At 40.8% G+C, this 14,273-nt stretch overlaps 2 protein-coding genes across 3 annotated transcripts in view; both read left to right on the forward strand.

Moving 5' to 3' along the window:
* POLR1A (RNA polymerase I subunit A) overlaps nucleotides 1-2,842 on the forward strand; it is a 53,751-nt gene extending 50,909 nt beyond the window's left edge. The window contains exons 33-34 of the mRNA XM_058183398.1: nucleotides 207-371; nucleotides 2,563-2,842. Of these exons, the coding sequence (XP_058039381.1) occupies nucleotides 207-371; nucleotides 2,563-2,663 (266 nt within the window). The 3' untranslated portion in view covers nucleotides 2,664-2,842. The remainder of the gene's footprint in view (nucleotides 1-206; nucleotides 372-2,562) is intronic.
* Nucleotides 2,843-5,429: 2,587 nt separating this feature from the next.
* Nucleotides 5,430-14,273, forward strand: part of STRADA (STE20 related adaptor alpha) — a 40,102-nt gene continuing 31,258 nt past the window's right edge. For both annotated transcript variants that reach the window (XM_058180239.1, XM_058180238.1), the window contains exons 1-2: nucleotides 5,430-5,581; nucleotides 6,630-6,747. The gene's annotated coding sequence lies outside the window, so the exon portion shown is untranslated. The remainder of the gene's footprint in view (nucleotides 5,582-6,629; nucleotides 6,748-14,273) is intronic.

Consider the following 14,273-nt stretch of genomic DNA (forward strand, 5'->3'; position numbering starts at 1 on the left):
GCTTATCAATGTAGCCTTCATTTACTTGTCTTAAAGTTTAAACCCTTTCAGATTATGTCATTGAATCAACAGTATGAACCTTACAGTGTTATTTAATAAACTGTTTAATAAAATTTCATGCTAGATATGGAAGATAAGTTCATTGAAATACCTTGTGCATTTCTTTGTAAATCACATTTAAGAGGCATTGATACTTCTATTGATAGGAATTGTGGTTGATCCTCGACATCTCTCCTTGGTGTCAGACTACATGTGCTTTGAAGGTGTTTACAAACCTTTGAATCGGTATGGAATGCAGTCCAATTCCTCCCCCTTGCAACAAATGACTTTTGAGACAAGCTACAAGTTTTTGAAAGAAGCAACTATGTTGGGTAAATACCTCCCTATTATTATGAAAATAGTAGCTTATATAGTAAGATAAATCTTTGAATTCTTAATTGATGAAAAATTATTTTTCCATACTCATGTTTTGCTTTATTTGTCTGAAATTTAAAACATTCAGTTCCAGCTAGCCACAATTGCATACAATAACAATGTATGAACATTGTTCTTAAAAAGAAATAGTGATGGAAGTTTCACATAAAGGTAGTTCCAGATTAATGATCATTGTTCAGTGACTGTTCAAAGTTACAATGGCACTGAACAAGGAGACTTACAGTTGTGTCTGTCTTAGCATCCCTGCGGTTATGTGTTTCCGATTCGGGCCTTTGGCAAGTGAGTCAACTTTACAGCATCTCATGTGGGTTTTTTTAATTTGAATTTATATCCCGCCCTTCTCCGAAGACTCAGGGCGGCTTACACAGTGTTAAGCAATAGTCTTCATCCATTTGTATATTATACACAAAGTCAACTTTTATTGCCCCCAACAATCTTGGTCCTCATTTTACCTACCTTATAAAGGATGGAAGGCTGAGTCAACCTTGGGCCTGGTGGGACTTGAACTTGCAGTAATGGCAAGCAGCTGTGTTAATAACAGACAGACTTAGTCTGCTGAGCCACCAGAGGCCCTTCTGATCACCATTTGCAACTTTCATTGTCAGCTTCCAACAAGCAGTCAATGGAGAAGCTGACAGGAGGTTGCAAATAGTAACCATAAGGCATTGCTCCTAACAGTTGCACAGGAGTCACCTAAAAACTGCAGTTGGAATTACTATTGCAGTAATGTCATTTTTTATGACTGGGACAGAGTTCCCAATATAAATTACTATCACTACCCAAGGACTACTTTTCTTGAAGAAAGTGTATTTACCAAAAACATTGGTATGCAAAATGGAGTCTTAGGAAGGGAGACAGTCTGCATATGTTTAAGTCACATGTTCCTCAGATCCGGAAATCATGACAGAGGGTGGGCTCTTCTTCATACCACTATCAAAATGGCCTGTCACTCTTAGAATAGGTAATGATTCACAGCTCCACCCCCATTAAAATTATTGCCAAAACTTAATACTTCTATCTGTTACGACTCTTCATTGGAAACAGGGGTATTTGTGTTAGTGAACTTTGATGCTAAGGCTCACATAACATACACTACATGACATAACATAACATACAGCAGCATGAATTCCCATGCTGGAATTTATCATGGATTATGGTAAAGTATTATTCAAGTCTCAGTAATAAATTTGTTTATTTGAAAGCCAATTTGATATAGTACCAAAGGTGCTGTAATAGAAACCAGGTGACTTTCAGCTCTAGTCCACTCTTAGACATGAAAGCTAGTTGGGAATTTTGGTCCAGTCTTAATTCAACTGACTTCATAGGGTTATACATGTAGGAAAAACAGAGAGGAAAGCATTACTGGAGGTGAAAGACTGTCTTCAATTAACTAAAAAGAAAGATGGGATTAAAGAATAGTTCCAAGCATTGAATACTAGTTAAAGATAGGATCCTGCTATTTGGAACATTTTACCCCACCCCGGGTGAGATTTCCCAGGTTCCTGACCTTCCATAATGACCTGAAAAGGAGGTTAATAGACTAATAGCAGATCCAACTTCACCACTTGTACGCCCTGATCCCTCCCTCACCTTCTTTACATCATAATTTAAATTTTATCGTCTTATGTGTGTATATTATACACAAAGTCAACTTTTATTGCCCCCAACAATCTGGGTCCTCATTTTACCTACCTTATAAAGGATGGAAGGCTGAGTCAGCCTTGGGCCTGGTGGGACTTGAACTTGCAATTTTGTCCTTCTAAGCTACTAAGAGTTGTCTTGTGGCGAGATGGGCAGCAAACAAATTTAATAAATAAATAGCAGATTTCACCAAAGAAGTCTACAGTCAAAATGCACAAAATGTGATCATTATGGAAGCAAGATATACAGGGACAGCTGAACATCTGAAAATATTTTTCAACAAATTGTATTTTAAGAACTGTTCAGTAGGAATGGCAAGAGAAAGCTTTTCATCCTTCCACAAGACTGATGTAAAATTGTGCATACATCTCTGCACTCAAAAAAAGCACTGAACTAGATTTGAATATAATTGCTTTCAAAATACACTTTTCGCAAAAGTGAGAAACTTTATATCCCAAAATATAATTCTGCTTTCTTTTCTTCTAGGATCCCATGATGAACTTCTATCTCCTTCTGCTTGCCTGGTGGTAGGAAAAGTCGTCAAGGGAGGAACTGGCTTATTTGATCTTAAGCAACCACTAAAATAGAAAACAAAACAGAACTTATAGTTTGATTTAATTGTAAAGAATAAATTTGCTGCTATGCATTTTATATTTTATTTTTTTAGTGTTCTCTGTCTGAAAGCATCATCTTTCTAATTTAATAATTACCTGCATCTTTGGATTTTCATGGATTATATTTAATAATAAATATCATGGTATGTTCATCCTTTAATTTTGGCAAGCGAGTTTATTGAAGAGTCTGTATAATTTAGTTTTAAAATATTTTTCTGGATCATCCAGTATGAAAAGTATCTTTGTGGTAACAGCTTCTCTTATTACGTTCACCAAATCTTAAATGAATCAACAACATAGAATAGAATAGAATAGAATAGAATAGAATTTTTATTGGCCAAGTGTGATTGGACACACAAGGAATTTGTCTTGGTGCATATGCTCTCAGTGTACATAAAAGAAAAGATACCTTCCTCAAGGTACAACATTTACAACACAATTGATGATCAATATAGCAATATAAATCATAAGGATTGCCATATAAACTGAATATGTACTTAAATGTCACCCAAATCAGATGAGTTTTTGACATGCTTTTGAAAAGCATGTTCTGTTTATGCTTGCTGCCTGTAAATGGAAAACAAATTAGTGTTCCATTACATAAATTGTATTGGGACATACCTTTAATACTGGCTATAGCTGCCTGAAGCAGGATCCTGAAGAATTAGTAACAGTTGCCAGAATGAATACAATATATAGAGTTTTATTGATAAATCTGATATATTCATGTGGGAGAGATTCTCCCATGATCTGTGACAGACACTGGTGGGAGAGATCATGTGTCATGGTTGAAATTGGGTACTTAAGGGTTTTTTTAAGAAGCATGTTTGTAGTCCCAAACTCCCTTCTACCAGTATTACTGGGAAGGAGCACTAGAATGATCAGTCAAGACATGAATATATGTCTTAAATCTGTAAAATCAGATGTTCTGGAAGGGGATAGCCATGTGAGAATGAGGATAATTCCCATTTGTCCAACAAAATATGGGCAACTGATTGTGCAGTTACCAAAAGCAGAATGGGTTGCTATTTTGTTAATGGAACAGCTAGACGATCTTTATAATATCTTCTGATTCTCGCAAGAAGATGCTAGCTTGACCATATGCTGTTCAGTTATCTGGATGAAGTTTATATTATTCCTATGATATAAACCAAGGGGGCACGGCGGCTCAGCAGTTAAAGACGCTGTGCTTGTCAGCTGAAAAGTTGACACCCTGAGTTTGTATGGCAGGGTGAGCTCTCATCCTTGCCCCAGCTGCAGTCCACCTAGCGCAGCGGTTCTCAACCTGAGGGTCGCGACCCCGTTGGGGGTCAAATGACGATTTGTCAGGGGTCACCTAAAACCATCGGAAATATGGGAAGTATACTTGCGAGTCGACTTAATATGGGAGGAATCTCCGCTTTAAAGCCTCCGTCCTCAAGGCAATCGCAAGCAATTCAGATCGCTAGCCAATATGGCTTCAGGCGTGATCAATTAAAAAAAAGTTTGCCGCTTTTTTTCCCCTTCTGCAGCTGCTGAGGGGCGCTGAGATCGCTGCGAAAATAATTTTACAGTTGGGGTCACCACATCATGGGCAATTGTATTAAAGGGGTCGCAGCACTATAAAGGTTGAGAACCACTGACCTAGCGGTTTAAAAGCATGCAAATGCAAGTAGATAGATTGGTGGGAATGTAACAGCCAGTGGAAAATAAAATAGACTTCTGTACAAGTTGGTTCACATGCAGGATGATAGAAAAGTGACTGGCAACCTGCAGAGGTACAGCAGTCTTGCAAGAATTTTCCCTCCAGTGCCATTTGTCTAATGGAGAAGAGCCAAAAAAAATTCTAATTTGAACCCAGTAGAATATTGAATCCTGAAAAATATTCCCTGAGGTCAATAGTCTTCTCAGCTGCCTTCACTTCTTCCATCCCAGGAAGTGTGATAAGGGCAGCAATTAGTTTACCTTTTGGGAAGGGTGGAGGAATCCCATTCAGCACACACTCCTGCAGGGCAGTTCCTCCTGCAGTTCATATAACTGCAACAACAATGCAGGATTCGTTTTTGAAGTGCCGCAAAAAGACCTGTGGAAGTTTTCTTCGTTTTGGACAGGATGAAAGCATATTGCAGGAGGGGATGATAGAGAAAAACGATGCAGCAATATCTCGTACCAGCAATCACAATATGATCCATTTGATCACCGCATTTTATTTATTTATTTCCAACCAACCTTATATTATTTTGGACAGGCATTAGGTGGAGTTCGTGGTTTAACTTTTGCTTTATTTTACAAACGCCTTGCCTGATGAAAAGCTAAATAGATGAGCTCAGACAGATCAATTGATCAAAGTATGGGAGAGAATGAGTTAAAAATGTTCCCATTACGAAACAAAGACTTTATTTTTCTTGCTACATTTCCGTCGTTTAATAGAAACCTACATTAGGTTTTGCAATAGCAAAACTATATTTTGCTATTTTCCAAATATTTGTCAGAACCGAAAATCCTAACTTCAAGCTATAAGATGTTGACTCTACTTTTTCCTCTCTCTTCGGTGCCGCCAGCCGGCCTCGGGATTTGTCGAGTTTCCGATTCTCTTCCCGCCTTCAAGCCTTGGGCTGTGACGATTGGCCAAAGGGGACGAAGCGGAACCTGCTTCTCTCCAAAGAGAGGTGGCTGGCGCAGGTGACTCACGTCTCCCCAGGTTGCCTCGGGAATCTGCGGAGACGAAAATGAGCGACGCCTCGCGGACACAGCAGAGGCTGCGTTAAAAGAGAGGGGGGGGGGAGGCCTCGCGATTTTCCCAGTCTCGCGCGATTTTCTTTTCAAACGTTATTTCTGCCCGTGTTCTGAGTTGATCTTTTGTGGACGAGGAATTCCGGAGCTCTTTAGAGGAGGCCGACCGTCCGAGTGAGGTATCTCATATTACACTAATAGAGTCGTACTTGCACGCGTTTGTATGCTTGTCCGAAGTCATAAAACAGCGCGCCGGCAGCCACCCTGGGTGCTGAAAGCATCTGCGAAGCCGCTGCTGAATCGAGAAGACACCCTTTTCCCTGGTTGGGGCAAGTGTATTCTCGCATCCCAACAGCGGCCACCTCGAGACGCGGCATTGGCAGCCTGGGTCGAGGTGGCCGTTTCTTCTTTCATTTGTCCCTATGGCTGTTAGCTGTCAGTGGATCACCCTGTATTCTTAAAAACATCCGAGGACGCCGCAAATGTTGTTTTGTTATTTTCCTTAAGAACAAAACAGCCCTTCCAGGATTATGGAAACAATCCTGTAATCCTGCATTCATTTTTACAGGATTGTTTCTTATTATATTTGGCTTTTTGAAAAAAAAATAAAAGTGATGACTTGAGTTCTGTCAGAAGAATAATTTCGAGTTCCAGCTCGAGCCGGGGCAGCTGCGCAAGAATAAATAAAAACGACATCCAGACAACTGTGAAGAAATATTTATTCCTAAAAGCAAAACAGTTTGCATTTAGGGGCTGGCTGCAGAGAAATGGGGTACAGCAAGCAGATTTTTGTAAGGGGAGCTTGCCCCGCGTGTCAGGTGCTGATTCGAGGGTGAGGTGTTTGTGTGTGTGTGTGTAGATATGTTTATTCTTGTGAACATGCAGTTCCTCTGGGAGACCTAATTTAATTAACACTGTTTGTGTTTGCGGACCTTATCTTTTGATATGTGGATTAGATCTGGATAACTTATTTGAGGACGTTTGCTGATTTTAGTTGATTAGCTTAGTTTCAGATTGACTGTCAGTTATCTAGCGGCTTCTCAGACCATTGTGGATTCTGTTAATATTTTAAGGGAAGATGGAAACGGTATAAAGAATAAAATATATTTGGATATAAAATTTCACACATCATCTCTTTGTACATATATATATGGAGAGTATATATATGTACACTATTAATGGGTATAGTTTATAACCATACCTTTTGTCTATTTGTAACATCATAAGGAAAACATAAGGAAGTGCTGGTTGCATCTGCATTGCATTTGAATTTCCCAGAGGCTACTGGGAAGAGAGCTGCTAGCTGTGAGTTCAGGGGGACTGAAACAAAGTCCAGTGGAGCAAGGTAAGCACCTGGAAGCTGAGCTGCTGGTTGCATCTGCATTGCATTTGAATTTCCCCGAGGCTGCTGGGAAGTTGTGAGTTCAGGGGGACTGAGAAGAAGTCCAGTGGAGCAAGGTAAGTACCTGGAAGTGGCTAAAAATCTAAAACAGCAATAGTACATTCTTAGTAAGTGCATCTGTGATTGCAATTCTATTTTATTTTAGAATGTCTGGCTTAGTTCAGTGCAATACTTGTGTTGCAGCTGTCTTACGTAGTCCTCTTTTCAAATTTGGATACTCTCCTATTTGTAAATACATTATGAGTCTACATGGACAGATCGCTTACCTAGAGTTTTTGCTCTTCAGACAGAAATCAGGTGTCCAGCTCAGCCATTCTGTTCTATTGAACTGCCCCCTATAAGCCCCCTCTACCACAAAGATGATGCAGAAGAAGAGCGGTATGATCTGGCAGGGTGAGACTGTGAATCACAAACACAAAGCTTTCACTGTGTCCCTGCATAACAGATACAGTACCTTTGCTGACCTTACTAGGGATACTAAGGTGGCAGGTCAAGGTGATAACAATAACTCAAATGAGCAGGAGATTGTAGTCCAAGATGAAGAACTTTTTTTGGATAGAGGAAAGTGTGAGGTATTACACATCAGTCTTACAAGAACAGCAAGATATCCAAAAAGAGAAGCAACAGTCTGGTTGATGGTTCAATTGTAAAGGATGTAAATTTAGGAAAGGATATGAAAGTTTTTAAAGAGGTCAGTTATCTGCCAGCAGAGACAAGAGGCGTATTTTTAAGTAATCAAGAATGCCAGTAAGGACTGTGATGTTGATGTTATTGTACATCTTGGCACAAATGATGTGTCCCAAAAAGATGTACTCTCTGTGCAGAATGATTTCCAGAGCTTGGAGCAGGAACTTAGTATGTTAGGCTGTAGGCTTGCTTTTTCACAGGTTTTACTAGAACGTAAGGAACAAAAAGGAAAAGGCTAGTGTATAACGGACTTCAATGGTGGAAAAGGGAAGGTTTGGTTATATGATTCACAATGTCTGTAGCTGGTCTAATGAAAACCTGTCCAGAAGAAATGGTTTCCATTCATCAAAGAAAAGGACTGTTATTTGACATTAAGTTCACAGATTTTCTGGAGAAACATTTAAACAGGGACAGAGAATTACTGTATTTTTCAGTGTATAAGACGCACCGGAGTATAAGATGCACCTTCATTTTTTTGGTGGGGAGGCAAGAAAAAAAGAATTCTGCCTCTGCCTACCAGCATCAGGATCAGCGGTGTCCTCACTTTCATTTGGATTTTGATAACAGGAACGGCCTGGGGAAGCGTGGAGATCGGGACTTGCTTGACGAAGCAGGCACTATGCAGGGGGCAAAAGGCAAGGCGCTGCCACCCAAAAACATTGTTGCCACGATCTCCACCGCCTGGAGATCTCTGCTGCCTCCTCAGTTCCAAAAATGAGGTGTGCAGAGGCAAAGAAAGAGCGTTTTCAGGCAATTCCAGGCAGCAGAGATCACGGTAACAGTTTTCAGGTGGCAGCGTCTTGCCTTACATCTCCTGCGCAGTGCCCAGCAAGCCACCAGTTCCTTGAAGATGCAAGACCATTTTCCTAAGGACACACAGCTATGCGAATTGCATCGGGGAGGAAAACGCGATGCAGGGGGGCAACACTCTTTTTCCTCCCCAATTGCCCAAAGCGTTGCCTTTGAGTAGCATCATAGGCTGTTGACGGCAGCTGAGGCAGACTGGTTCGAAGTGAGCTCTCCTGCTGTGGCTGTAACTGCGCTAGGTGCTCCCATCTCAACAAGCTGGAGGGGAGGCCTGTCGGCTGTCGTAGAGCCGAGCGTTGTCGCTGCTTCTTCAAAAGGATTTGGGCAGCCTGGCTCACAAAGAGCGTTCCTACCGCGGCTATGTTGATGCTGAAACAGCAGCCGCTTTCCACACATAAAACAGGCAGTCTGGCTCATCATGCCATAGCTCTTGGAGCGCCAAATGCGCTTGCCGCTGTTAGTGTGCCTGGACGAACCAGGCAGGGACCGAGTCCCTCTCTGCGGTTGCAGAATTGCCAGGGGCAGCCTGAGGAAGGCAAAGCCCCTTCTGCAGAACGCGGGACTGGCAGGGACCTCACCGATCTCAGGCCGGTAGGGAGGATTACCAGCAAGACCAGTAACCTCCCAGATCGCTCTCCCGTGATTGTCGAGCCTTGCTCAGTAGAAATTAAAGTTGTTTCTGTCAAATTTGTCATGAAGAATGGTGAGCCTCATTTTCTCAGTCCCTCCTCGTGGAAGACCGAGTCGAACTGGAGATCCAGGCAAGGAAGGCGTGGAAAAAGAAAAATTAACTCGGTCTCCAAGCAAAGTTGGCTTTGCAAATTGCTTCGGGCAATCAAGGAGGAAAAAGAGTGTTGCCTCCTTGCATTGTGTTTTCCTCCTCGATGCAATTCGCACAGCCACGTGTCCTCAAGGAAAACGCAGCAGTGGGGATTTTAGGCCGACAACCTCCGAAGGATGGGGGGCAGCGAGTGGGTGGGGTTACATTTGGCATATAAGACATACCCAGATTTTCACCCTCTTTTGGGGGTAAAAAGGTGCGTCTTATACACCGAAAAATACAGTAATTGATATAGAACATTTCTGTCCCCAGCAATCTAAAACTAATAGGGTTATCAGTGCATGTAACATAAATGTTTATGCAGGTAAGAATATCAATCTTGCTGTCAAGCAAAATCAAGCATTTAATAGTCAGTGCCATACCATGTGCACTCAAACAGATGGTAAGGAAGTAGAGAACATCAGGCACAACACAGGTTATGTAGAAAATAAACACAGGGTCAGTCAAAAAGAATTTTACATCAACACACAGAGTATGAGGAATAAACAGGCTGAATTAGAAATTCAAGTAAATGAAGGCAGACGTGATATTGTTGCCATTACGGAAACTTAGTGGGATGAAACCTACAAATAGAACATACAACTAGAGGGATTTAAAGTATTTAAAAGAAACAGACCAAATAAAAGAGGAGGTGGAGTTGTACTATATAAAAGAAATAACTACATCTTTACAGAAATAGACTACAACAATGATAAAAACTGAATGCATTAAGGGGATGACATTGCCATGTATAATATAGACCAGTGATGGCACATCTTTTCGGCATGCGGGAACATCGCACTTGCCAGGGCCATGCTCCGGAAAAGCCAAACTTCCGGGTTCTAGCGCACATGCATGCCTGATGATCAGCTGTCTGGCTCGCATGTACACACCAGTTTTTGGCACCGCAGCACTTGCGAAGGACATCTGATCATCACATGCGCATACAGGCTAGAAACCCAGAAGACAAATAGGTAAGGCCGCATGTGCCGGGTGACATGGCTTCATGTGCCATTTTGGGTACAAGTGCCATATATTCATCATCATGGTTATAGATCAACCAAATAGGAAATAGATGGATTTTTTCCTAGTTAGTTAACTAAGGTATGTGGGAAGCACATCACAACAGGAATGGTAACTGACATCAACTGGGAGACAAACTGCACCAAATGAAAGATCCAACAGGTTCCTGACAAATCTAGCAGACAACTTTTTGTCCCAAAAAGTAGAGAAGGGAACTAGGAGATCAGCCATATTGGAATTAATTCTCACTAACAGAGATTAAATGAAAGAAGGTGTTGAATATAGTTTCAACATTCAATAGAAACCTTGGGGGGATGGGAGTGATCAAGCAATACAACAAAGAAACTAGAGATTTGTATTTTGAAAGAACTAATTTAAAAAAACTTGGAGCTTAGGAAGGATTCTATTGATAAGAATCCTCAAGGGGAAAATAATTCAAGAAATTTTGAAAAGTGAGATTATAAAAGCCCAGTCTAGCACAGTATCAATGAAAAAGAAAAATAACAGCTTTCAAAAGAAGCCAGCATAGCTGCATAAAGAACTCTCTGATAAAGTTAAAGACAAAAAGCACAAGTATAAAAAGTGGAAAGAGGGACACATAACTAGACCAGAATATCAGCAAATAGCCCAAGCCTGCAAAGATGAAGTAAGGAGAATTAAGACTTGCGACAAAAATACCAAAAAAGCTTCTTTCAACATGTTAAAAATTAAGAAAACAGTCAAGGAAACGATTGGTCCATTAGTGGGAGAAATTGGCAAGAAGATGACAAGTAACAAGGAGAAAGCAGAACTATTTAACTCATTTTTTGCTTTTGTTTTTACACAAAGGGAAAAAACAGACCAACCTATCAAAAACCGCACCTTAAAAAATAGATTAGGAACACAAGTTAAAATTGGGAAGAAAATGGTAAGAAAGCACCTATCCATCTTAAACAAGTTCAGATCACCAGGACCAGATGGATTATATCCCAAGGGTCTGAAGGAATTGCAGAAGGGGTGGGTTCCAAATTTTTTACTATCGGTTTTGTGGGTGTGGTTTATTTGCTGGGCATGTGACTGAGTGGGTGTGGCCAACTTGAAGTCACTCAGGGCAAGGTGGGGCGGCACCTTGCTGTGAGTGACATCAAGTTGGCCATGCCCACTCAGTCACATGACCAATGCTGCAGAGACAGGGTGATTTCTCCTGGGGAACAGCCAGAGCTTTGCCACCTCCTCTTTTTCTTAGAGGAGCTGCCTCCAAGTCCTTGCGAAGGGACACACACACACACAACACAACACAACACAACAGACTCACACACAATGTAAAAGCAGCTGCACTTCACCCAAAATGGCTCCTGCAACAGCAGGAACCTCACACAGCCACAAAAAGCTCAAAAATCAACTTTCACACTTTACACACACATACACACACACAACACAACTGACTCTCTCTGTCACACACACACACAAAATGCCACATACAGCTTTGTGAGATTTTTTGAGTTTGTGTAGTTGGAGTGAAACACTACAGAAACACCAAATCGCAGAAAGCTGCACAAATATTTTATTTTATTACTTTATTTTATTTATATTTTTTAGATTAGGGGTCTCCAACATTAGTAACTTTAAGATTTGTGGACTTCAACTCCCAGAGTTCCTCAGCTAGCAAAGGCATATTGAGTTGCTCACTGGGACATGGATTTTAGGCAGGCAGATTCAGTTGCTAGCTGATGCAACTGATTGCAGAAGCTGAAGGAAAGCGAGCCCAAAAGGAGCAGTAAATAATTAGGTAAGTGAGGAGGGGGGATTGGGTGGGCCAGAGGAAAAAAAACATTTTAAAAGACTTCTTTGACAATCCCAGCTGAAGTTGCTTAATCGCAGCCCAGAACCTTTTAACTCAGCTGGGATCGCCAGAGGAACCTTTTAAAACCTCTTGTTTTAACAACCTCTTCAGCCAAAGAGGTTGTTAAAAAAAACTTTTAAAGGGTTCTGATGATCCCTGCTCAGCCACATGATCATCAGAGGGTTTTTTTTTACTTTTAAAAGCCGTTTTTTGGCTGAAGAAAAGATGCTTTTAAAAGTAAAAAAACAACAACCCTCTGATGATCAGGGAAGCAGTTCGGGGGCGTGGCCAACCAGCCATTACTACCGGTTCTCTGAACACCAGCAGATTTTTACTATCGGCTCTCCAGAACCCGAGCAAACTGGGAGCAACCCACCACTGAACTGCAGAGATAATCTCAGAACCAGTGTACTATGTCTTTCAAAAATCCTGGAGCACCAGGGAACTACCAGAGGACTGGAAAAGAGCTGATGTAGTTCCCATCTTCAAAAAAAAGGGAGGGGGAATGGATCCAGAAAACTACAGTCCTATCACCCTAACCTCAATACCTGGGAAGATTCTGGGAAAGATAATCAGGCAATGAATCAGCAAACATCTAGAGGCAAAGTCATAAACAAAAACCTACATAGGTTTGTCAAAAACAAATCATGCCAGAGAAATCTTATTGCATTATTTGACAAAGTGAAAAAATTAGTGGTACAGAGGAATGCTGTGGATATAATTTACTTGGACTTCAGTAAGGCATTTGATAAAGTAGTTCACAACCTACTACTTGATAAGACAGAAAAATGTGGCTTAGGCAGCATCACCACCAGATGAGTTCGTAACTGGCTGACCAGCTGCATTAAATGTGTAGTCCTCAACGGAACTACATCTACACGGAGGGAAGTATAGGGTGATTTGGATGAGGGCATAGTTGGGGAATTCATCAAATTTGCACATGATACCAAGCTGGCAGGAACAGCCAACACTCCAGAAGATAGGCTTAATATACAGAAGGATCTTGACAGACTTGAACATTGGGCACTATCTAACAAAATGAAATTCAATGGTGAAAAAAGGTTCTATATTTAAGTGAGAGAAAAACAAAATGTACAGATACAGTATATATGGTACCTAGCTCAAGTATATATGGTACCTAGCCCATGTACAGATACAGTATATATGGTACCTACCTACCTGAGGTACTACCTATACCTCGAGAAAGGGATCTTGGAATCCTAGGTGACAATTACGTAAATATGAGCCAGCAGTATGCTGCAGCTTAACCAACACAGTTGTAGGCTGCATTAACAGAGGGATAAAATCACGTAAAGTGTTAATACCACTTTATAATGCCTTGGTAAGGCCACACTTGGAATATTGCATCCAGTTTTGGTCACCACAATATAAAAAAGATGTTGAGACTAGAAAAATTGCAGAGAAGAGCAACAAAGATGATTAGGGGACTGGAAGCTAAAACATACAAAGAACAATTTCTAGAATTGGGTATGTCTAGTTTAATGAAAAGAAAGACTAGGGGTGACATGATAGTAGTGTTCCGATATCTCAAGGGTTGCCACAAAGAGTGAGTCAAACTATTCAAAGCACCTGAGGACAGGACAAAGAAGCAATGGATGGAAACTAATCAAGGAGAGAAGCAACCTAAAACTAAGAAGACATTTCCTGAGAGAGAGAACAATTAATCAGAGGAACAACTTGCCTCCAGAAGTTGTGAATGTTCCAACGTTGGAAGTTTTTCAGAAGAGATTGGATAACCATTTATCTGAACCCTGTGTAGGGTTTCCTGCCTAAGCAGAGGGTTGGACTAGAAGACCTCCAAGGTCCTTTCCAACTCTTATTATTCTATTCTAAAACATCTTTAGGAAGAGGGGTTCATTAATTAACATTGTTAGATGAAAAACAATGATGCAGTGTCTTAAGATATGCAGTCCTGATTTCTATGGACTAAGAAATTATTCCGGAAGGAAAATATTTTGAAAGAGTCAATACAAGGCCAATTTTCCCAACAAGTAACAATCCTTACAATCTGTCCCACGCAGTCTTCCACAAGTTTTTCCTTGAGTTTCACTTGCTGGGGGTTCGTTTAAGGTCTTGTTTTGCCCATATGCATTGTGTATACATGATACATTAATAATAATTGCATCTATTAGAACATTCCAATAATTACAAGTACACAAATGAATATCCAATTTTTTCCACTACCTCCCTGTTCCACAAGTCCTAGTATAAATCCAATCAATTCTATTTCTGATCGGTTGGTCTTGGCATTTGTGGTGAATAGCAGGAAGAGGATTCCTGTTGAGGTAA

Source organism: Ahaetulla prasina, chromosome 4 (genome assembly GCF_028640845.1).
Source record: "Ahaetulla prasina isolate Xishuangbanna chromosome 4, ASM2864084v1, whole genome shotgun sequence".
Taxonomy (NCBI): domain Eukaryota; kingdom Metazoa; phylum Chordata; class Lepidosauria; order Squamata; family Colubridae; genus Ahaetulla; species Ahaetulla prasina.